This window comes from Notamacropus eugenii, chromosome 2 (genome assembly GCF_028372415.1).
Source record: "Notamacropus eugenii isolate mMacEug1 chromosome 2, mMacEug1.pri_v2, whole genome shotgun sequence".
Lineage (NCBI taxonomy): Eukaryota > Metazoa > Chordata > Mammalia > Diprotodontia > Macropodidae > Notamacropus > Notamacropus eugenii.
The window spans coordinates 510,787,990-510,797,071 of NC_092873.1; the positions used below are offsets into that span (position 1 = coordinate 510,787,990).

Below are 9,082 nucleotides of genomic sequence, written 5' to 3' on the forward strand. Positions count from 1 at the left end.
AGTGCTAACCCTCACCCACCGCCGCAGAAGGTGTCCTCTTCCTCTCCCCCCTTCTCCCGCCTCCCGGCCCCCCATCGATTGTGCGGAGAGCGCTCAAACCCACCAACCTCGGGCTTGATTCCCAAGTGACCCTGGTGGGGTGTGAGCAGGTTCGAAGTCAGTTTTTCGGGAATGATCTTTCCAAGGACCACAGGCGCCTTCCTTTTCTTGGGATGAGAGTTTAGGTGGTGGAAAAGAGTCTGACTCGGGTTTTCGGGAGATTTTACTTTCGAGAGAGTTAGGATGCAGAGAGCCCTTGGTTACCAGGATGCTTATGGCTTCCAGCCCACTCTCTCCCAGCCCTGTCCCAGGCTGGCCTTTGCTTTGGGAAGAATTCTTACGCGACAGGAGAGGATGTCACGAAGATTTTCCCGTCATGCTCCCTTCTGGACAGGCTGAGGCCTGAGATTTAAGGCGTTTAAAAGACCGACATCTTACAGCCCCCTTTGCGGTGTGGCGTTGGATACGCCCCCACGTCTTCACCCCCATCGAGACCGAGAGAAGACTGGGGAGCTTGAACGCAAATGTTAAGACGCCAGCACTAGAAAATCTCGGGGGCCACCTCCAATACCTATAGTTGGGGAAGTAACTTGGGGGACTGAGGAGAAAGCAGTTGGGGATGGGGAGAATCACCCTTTTGGACTCCTTTTTTCCTCTTTGAAGGGGTGAGCTGAGAGTCAGGCCCCGGGGAGGAAGGGGGGCGCTCAGTCCAGGCTGGAGAGCAATGCCTCCCAGGGGGAGTGTCTCCGGTTTCTTCTTTTTTATTAATTACACCGGGTAGGGAGATTAGCCTTGGAGGACCCAGTCAAGACCTTAACAGACTATTTAAAAAAAAAGTCCTCCTCATCCAGAACGAGCGGAGTTTTTGAGGGTACTTTGAGGAAATCATTTTGTTATTCTCTTGAGGAGAGGCAGACCTTGGAGGTCTTAGGAGGAAAATATCATTTATTTCTAACATGTCTGTGCGCAGAAGACACAACGTTCATAGCTCTGAACAGTAGGATGTGGCAACTAGACAGGGAACCCAGGTCCGCTCTCCCACCGTAGCCCGAGATGGGAGGCAGTCCCAGGGCTACAGCCAAACCGTATCCGTTTGCAGCCCAGCAGGAAAGCGGAGGTTCCAGGTGGCTCCCGGTCACTCCGGAGGGGGGGGAGGGGGAGGCTAGCATCTCTAGCCCTCAGAAGTACAAGGAGACCTGTCTAACTTTGGTTGTCGTTGGTTTGTATTTTATCGTCTTGGTTGTTTTCCCTTTCTGGAATTATTTTTTCTTAAACGTTAATACCAAGTTCACCTACAGATTACAATTAATAACTTAGAATCCCATTTATAACATCGTACACTCGCTCGTATATATATATATATATATGTATGTATATGAATATGTATAGATCAGGTACCGATATATTTATACACGTGGAAAAACCTCACAATGCACCAGAGATGAAATAGCCAATGCTTGGGACTGTAAGCAACGAGGGAGGGTCGGGACTAAAACCGAAACAACGAAAGCGCCCGCTCGGAGCCCATGCCCGGTGTTCCGTAGTCCTCCGATCTATCGGGAGAGACAGAGACCCGAGACAGAGACAGAAGCAGAGACCCAGACGGAGCGAGGCCTGCCCGGACACTTCCTCTCCCAAGGACTAGACCCAGCGCTAGGAGTAGGTTTGTTCAGCCTAGATTTATGTTTGTTAGAGCGAACGAAAAACGCATTGAGAGGAGCAGGGAGAGACCGACCGACAACCTGCGATCCGTCTGGGGAGGGGGGAGCAGGCCCTCAGAGCTGGAGCACCGGCACCCAGCATTCCTGAAGCCAGAGTGCCTTCTAATCCGGCCAGGGCTAGGGCTCCGGCACCTGCTGCCTCGGGCCCTGATTAAAAGGGCTATGACCCATACCCACTCCCCCCCACCCCAGATCTTTGACTGTCTCGGGAAGGGGTCCGGGGCAAGCGAGGACTGCCGCGTCCCCCGACCGAGCCCCTCATTCTCCTCACCTCCCCACCCTGCCTCCAGAGCAGAGCCAGTTTCCCTCCTTCCCAGCCAAGGTGGACCCGCTGCAAGAGCGCAGGGACTGGGTCACCGCCCGAAATGGGCCAGGAAGCCGGGAGGGGGAGGGGAGGCTGTGGCTTCCACTCCCACTCCATGCCCCAGGCACTTCCCCTCAGTCCATGCCCCTTCCCTATTGCTTGTCTGGGTTGTTGTTAACTAGGGGGCCCGTAGAGGCCGCCGCCGTTGCTGTAGACGGGTTCCTTGTGCACGGAGGCTGGAGCGGTCCGCATGAGGTCGCTGAAGGCGTAGTCCATGGGCGGCCGGAAGCCCAGCGTGGGCATGAGGCCGGCTGTGGAGTAGGGTGCCATGAAGGCCAGGCCGCGGCTGTGCGCAGCCGCTGAGTAGGCCAGGCGCAGCGGGCTCAGGCCCAGTCGGTGTGCCCAGAGGATAGGCGCCCGCCTCCCGCGCCGAAGTGGCTGGCGTTGGGCTGCAGCGGAGAGAAGGCTGAACGGCTGCCCAGGGTCCCGATGGCTGGGGTCATGGCCCCCGGCCAGCAAGGGTCTGTGGTGGGGATGGTGGGTGGCGGCCGGGCCGGGCTGTAGCGCAGAGCCCAGGGCGCCCCCGCCGCTGTCGGTGCGCCCCGTCCAGCCGTCGTCTGGGCCCTTATCCGGGCCACCCGCCGCCACGGCTGCGCCCCCCGGCCACGGCGGCGCCGCGGTGGTGGTTCAGGATCTGCTCGATGGCCCTGCACCACGTCCCCGCCGCAGCCCTGCAGCACCAGCTCGAGCACGCTGCGCTTATGGCTGGGAAAGACCCGGGTCAGGATGGTCCAACGGCGTCCGCTGCCGGGGCCCTGGGCCCGAACCCGAAGGCGGCGGAGATGCCGCGGCCTCCGTCCTTGTCCACCTCGGAGCCCGAGTCGGAACCCAGAGGGCTGATGGAGCCGGGGCTGTCGTCCTCACCCGGGCCGCCGCCGCCGCTGCCGCTGCCGCTGCCGCCTCCGCTACCTCCTTCCTTCAGGGTCTTGGACTGTGGTGAGCCCAGGAACGAGTCACCGTCGCCATTCTCCGAAGCTGAGCCGGGCCGGGCCTCCGGAGATGAAGTGCCGGGCGCCGAGTCTGCACCGTCCGGGGACACTGGCTTTCCCCCGGGAGGCTGAGGAGAACCCGCCCCTCCCGGCTGCAACAGGCCTTTGGGAAACAGGTCAAACTTCTGTAGCTTGGCTTCTGGGGAAGGAAGAGAAAAGTGGGGACGGGGAGAACAGGTCAAGGCAAAGGACTGGGGCCATGGAGGTCGCCTTGCCCTAGACCAAACAGGTGCCTTGCCTACACCCCTGCACCATCGAGTGGGCAACCAGGTTCCCCTGGCCCTCTCCAGATCTCTTCCCTTTCGTGCCTACAGGATCTGGGGGCAGGGGGCTGTCTCTGCCCTACTCCAGCTTCTGCCATTTTTGTACTATACTTACATATGACCTTGGGCAAGTAACTTCCTTTCTGGAGCCTCAGAGGTTTTCATCAGAGAAACTAGGAAGGGGAATTAAATCTCTCTAATGTCCCCCCCCCCCCCCATTTGAATCTTAGGATAACGCTAAACCTCTGACCTTCACTCTCCCGTGGCCCACTCCCAGGAGTGGTGAGCTGAAGGAAGAGAGGGTGGCATTGGAGAAACCTCGGCTGCAGTTCCACTCTGTGACAAGGGGTTCGGCTAGGCAGCCAACGAGGTGGAGGAATTTGAAAAGCTTCTCCTCCTGCCTCCTCCCTCCCCCCCCCCTCCAACTCCTGCCTTAAACCAATGTCAAAAGGAAAAAGAAATAAAATCTTGCAGACCAGGTCCAGAAGCCAACAGGACACCCTGAGTGGCTCTGACCCTGAGATGAATGAAACGCCCCCTCCCCCCTTTCTCTCCGATCTCTTCCTCCAAAGTTAGATCTCTATTTGAGCCACTGGATTTACTTCTTTCCTGAGCTAGAGGAGAGCAAAGGTGGAAAATGGGGGTGAGAGATTACCCAAAAATCTGGGAAAGAGAGAAAAATATGAAAGTTCAGAGAGAGAAGAAAGTGAGAGAAGTCTGAATGTTTCTCTGTAAAGCACACTATTTTAGAAAAAAAATTTAAATATAGTCCAAATATCACATTTTAACAAAGTAACACTTCCTCGGATCCCAGGATCACAGAGCCAGTTAAATGGCCAGGTCCAGGCTAGAATTCATCGCCCCAAAATCAGTTCACTGCTCGTAGGAAAGGGTGAGAAGACAGGAGAAAGGGAGAGGATGGAAAGGAAAAGGAATCAAAAGAGGAAAGATAAAAGAGAAACAGAAGAAACTAGAAAGAGAAGAAAATTAAGTGGAAAGAACCGAATACGATGGAAGGAAGGAGGGAACGCTGTAAAAAAAAAGAGGAGACAGGAGCATTAAAAAAGAAGAAGAAAAGGAAACCACGGTGAAGAAAAGGTAAGAGTAGAGATTAAAAGGGGGAAGAGAAGGGAGAATCTCGGGAGAGAGGGGAAAGGGAGAGAAAAAAAGAGTAAAGAGGAGGGACAGGTGAGAGGGAAAGGAGGCAAAGAGAAGCCGTGGTGCAAAGGGGGAGAAAGCAAAAAGAAGAGCTGGGGAGAGAAGGAGGAAAAAAATGACAGGGAAGTGAGACATTAATAGAATTAGAAAAAAAACAATGGAGAGAACAGGGAGAGAAAAAGGGAAGAAGGAGCTTGGAATAAGAAGAAAATGGATTAAAAAGAGAGAGGGAGAAATCAGAGAGTGAAGAGAGTGGAAATTTTCCATAAGAGACTATCTATAAATGGAAGGGAAAACAAAGCACAGACTTGAGAGCTAGAAGGGAGGGAAGAGAAGCTGAAAAGGAGGGGAGACAGAGAGAGTATAAAACAAGAGAGGAAAGGAGAGGAGGGTGAGGAGGGGAAATAATATTGGAGGCAAAGGCGAGGGTGTAAAGAAGAAAGGGAGAGGAAGGGAAAGCTAAACCAGATTTGGGATGAAGGGGCAAGAGAATAAAGAAGAGGGGAGAAACGGAAAAGGTGGCACAGGGGGGCACTGGGAACCAGGAGAATTAGGAAAGGGGGCTCGAAGAGAGGAGCGCAAGAAGGGTGCAAAAATGTTCCCCCCAAAAGAGAGGCTCGATATAAACAAGTGAGAAGGAGTGAGAGGCAGAAAAGAGAAAGAAGGGGGGAAAGAAGAGAGAGAAAGAAAAAAAAGAGAGAGACAGAGAGAGAGAGAAAGAGACCGAGAGACAGAGAGAGAATGAGTGAGAAAAGAGAGACAGAGAGAACGAGAGGAAGAGGACGGAGAGAGAGAACGAGACAGAGACAGAGAACGAGAGAGAGCGAGAGACAGAGAGAGAGAACGAGAGAGAAAGAGAGAGACAGAGAACGACAGAGAGAACAAGAGAGAGAGAGAACGAGAAAGAGACACAGAGAGAGAACGAGAGGGAAAGAGAAAAACAGAGAGAGACACAGAGAGAACGAAAGAGAAAGAGAGAGAGACAGAGAGAGAATGAGAGAACGAGAGAGAAAGAGACGGAGAGACAGAGAGAGAACAAGAGAGAGACAGAGAACGAGAGAGACAGCGAGAGACAGAGAGAACGAGAGAGAGAACAAGAGAGACGGAGAGACAGAGAGAGTGAACGAGAGAGAAAGAGAGAGACAGAGAACGAGAGAGAACAAGAGAGAAAGAGAGAGAACGAGAGAGAAGAGACAGAGAGAGAACGAGAGAGACAGAGACAGAGAACGAGAAAGAAAGAGAGAGAAAAAGAGAAAAACAGAGAGACAGAACGAAAGAGAGAGAGACAGAGAGAGAACGAGAGAGAGATCCGAGAAAAGGGAGTTCAACCAGAGGGAGACGAAAGAGAACAAGCGAACCGAGGGAAGAGGCACAAGGGAAGGAGAAAGTTTTCTAAAGAGCGGAGAGACGAGAAAAGCCCTCGCCTCCGCCATCCCCGCCCCGAGCCCGGGGTCCTCGGCATCCGCCCTCCATTGCAGTTCCCTTCACCTGTGCCTCCTGCTCCGGCTCCCGCTCCGGTGCCCCCTGCGCCTGGCCCCGGCCCCGGGCCGGCCCCGCTCGCGCCGTCGGGGCACACGGTGCCGAAGACCTCGTAGGCGGGTCGCGGCGGGATGATGCCGTTGGCCGCCGCCAAGGCGAGCCCCTCGGCCGTGCCGTAAAGCAGCTGCAACTCGCGGGCCTCGTTCTCCTCCTGCGCCTGCTGCCGCCGCAGGGCCACCTGCGCGGCCATGACCCGCTGGCGCTCGGCGATGAGGGTGCACTTGGCGCACAGGCAGTCCTTCCAGCGGCAGTAGCGCTTGTGGCCCTTGAGCGCCGACACCACCCCGTGGTTACGGCACCGCGCGCACTTGGGCGTGCGCGGGTACTTCTCGGCCGCCCGCAGCAGCAGGGGTGGCGCCCGTAGCAGGCCTCCTGCCACGCTCACCGGCAGCGACGCGGCTGCTGCAGCTGCCGCCGCACGGACGCCACGGACGCCACGGAGCCCGGCGCCACCGGGGGCCCGGCGGCCGAGGGCACACTAGGCAGCTCGGAGCGCCAGCTCCATCGAGGCGGGTCTTGCACTTCTGTCTGCAATGGGACGAAAGAAAACAAACCCCCGCCCAGTTGACTTGGCTCAGAGGCCTGGGGTGGGGAGCAGGGAGGGGAGGGTATGGGGGGGAGGGAGAAGAGGTGCAGAAGGACCCTGGGGCGGAGGGGCAGGAAACCGGCCTGGATAGGCAGGGGGTGACCATGCGCAAGGCCTTTCGCCTCGTTGGGCCTGCTTGCTCGACTGTAAAATAAGGAGGTTGGACCAGGAGACCCGAGTCCTTTCTGCCGCGGGCAGTCGGTGCTCTGCTAAGTTATGCACCTCCAACTGGAAGGTTTCGGAGCCCTCCACTCCTAGTTCGAATATTCCGAGTCCCAGGTTCGACTGTCCTGCGCCCTAAGATAGTACCTTCTAAGGTCCTTTCTAGTCCCGACGTTCCAAGTTCTAAACCTTCCTAACTCTAGGTTTCCAGCCTTTCCAGTCTGAGCTTTCCAGGTTTGGGGGCCTCTAAGATTTCTTCCAGCTTTTAAATTCTGTTTTCCATATACTATGGGACCCCTAAGCTCCTACATCCTGAGTTTAAATTTTCCTTATGTTCTTTCGTGATTTGTCTGCCTAACACCTAACACCTCCCGCTGTCCATAGTTGGCATTCCCCTCCCAGGCCTTTAAGGGAATGGGGAAGGGATAAAACAAGTGACGCTGGGGGGGGGGGGGGGGAGGGGTGTCTCTCTGGGCCTCAGTTTCCCTGCCTGCACAATGGGAGAGGTTACAAGGTGGAATTCTAAAGCCCTTGCCAGCTCATATTTTTTGCATATCCTCCTTAGCCTAGAGGCCTGCTATATCTCTTCGAGCCCCAGGCCCCTAAATACCTCCTTTTCCTCTATTTCTGTGAGCCTTATAGGAAGGAACTCTGCATTACGGCTTTCTTCCTCGTCTTCCCCTCTCCTCCTCGTTCCTTAATCGGCAGCTGGGGAGGCGGGAGGGGGGGCCGGGGTGGAGGGAGGTGTACTAGGTTTGGTTCCCTATCACTTCTGGGAGAAAGAAAAAGGCTCCCTGACCGTCTCCTACTTCTAGACCAACCTGCGACAAGCAAGCAGCCTTCCGCTCCCGCCTCCAGCTCCTTGGGATCTCCGCTTCCTTCTTACCCCCACCTCACCCCCGCAAGCCACAAAGCCAAGACTTATTCGTATCCATGCGCGCCCCTTCTCTCAGCGGACCAGTCCCACTACATAAGACTGGGGGGAGGCGCCTGGCTAACCTCCCCTAGCTGCCCCTTCTGGCCTGGCCTCTGGGCGCCACCCCCCCCCCCCCCACGCCCCAGGCCGCCGCGCTCACCCACCTGGCCCGGACCCCTTGACTCCTCCTCCTCGGTCGGCCGCCGCACACCGGGAGGCAGAGGAGACTTCCTTCCTTTGCTGGGCTCTCTAGGCTCCCGCCCGGGCCTGGGAGGAGGCACTTACGTAGGCAACTTCCTTATCTGGCCATCTCCGCTCCCTGGGGCCACTAGCGCCAACTTGAAGCCCCTGGCCCACCCCTTCCTTCCCCGGCCGGCTCGAGACTCCTCACTCCTGGCCCTCCCCCCAGAACAGAAATAAAGAAACCCCTCTCCACGGGGAGGGGGGTAGAGGGCCTGGACTGGGGGGGGGGGGGTCAGCTCAGGGGTCCCGGGCCGGCCTGGGGCCCGAGGGAGGGCAGGAGTCGCGGCCAGCGGCCGCCTTGAGACTCGGAGCCCTGCGGCCGGGTGGGAGGCTCCCTCAGGAGTCCGAGCTGGTGCCCGGGTCCGAATCGGGAGCCGGAGCCGGAGCCGAAGCCGGAGCCAAGGGTTGCCGCAGCAGCAGCAGCAGCAGCAGCCGCCGGCCCCGGGGCCGAGTTGCCAGGCGCTGCCCGACGGAGTCTCAATGAGTCGCTGGCCCGCTCTATTGTTGCTCGTTACGTTTCCATTAGACAGAATTTGACAACAATGTGGCGATTGCTATTGGCCAGGGGAGGCAGGCGGGCCTCTGATTGGCCGCCCCCCCGGCTCCCCCCCTCCCCCGCGCCCCCGAATAAGCGCCCGGGGAGGCTCGCGTTCGCCTGGGTCTGGCCGAAGGACTCTAAACTCTAAAAGCTTCCCTGTGTTCTTAAGAGTCGAGGCGGGGAAAGGGGAGGAGTGGGAGGGAGGGAGAGGGGAAGGAAAAGGGAGGGGGGAATGGGGAGAGGGAGACTGGAGACCCGGGAAGGGGACGCGAAGACGAAGGGGTAAAAAAAGGAAAAGAAATGAGACCAGGAGGAGTGTTTAAAATATCATGACAAGTAGTTTCCGTTGTGGAGCGAGCGTGTGAATTGCGCCTAATTGCCGGCCGGTCTCTGTCTCTTCCACTCCAAGTCTGTACTGTAGTTAATAACCCGTGGGGATCCGGAGGGCCTGAACTCGCTGAGAGCGGAGCCTCCAAGGCGGCTTGCCCAGGGCACTGAGGCTGGGGGTCACGGGGGCAGGGAGCGAGGGAGGGGGATGCCGGCGGGCCTCGGAGCGCTGCCTGG

General features: G+C 57.3%; 1 protein-coding gene across 1 annotated transcript; it reads right to left on the minus strand.

Annotated features, from left to right (window-relative positions):
* Window positions 1-966: 966 nt before the first annotated feature.
* Window positions 967-8,503, minus strand: DMRTA2 (DMRT like family A2). The gene is given in 14 exon segments (XM_072638202.1): window positions 967-2,252; window positions 2,254-2,457; window positions 2,459-2,488; window positions 2,490-2,573; window positions 2,575-2,719; window positions 2,721-2,770; window positions 2,772-2,852; window positions 2,854-2,919; window positions 2,921-3,252; window positions 6,023-6,493; window positions 6,496-6,601; window positions 7,902-8,004; window positions 8,095-8,442; window positions 8,496-8,503. Coding segments are annotated over 14 exon segments (2,064 nt in total). The 3' UTR covers window positions 967-2,216.
* Window positions 8,504-9,082: the final 579 nt, after the last annotated feature.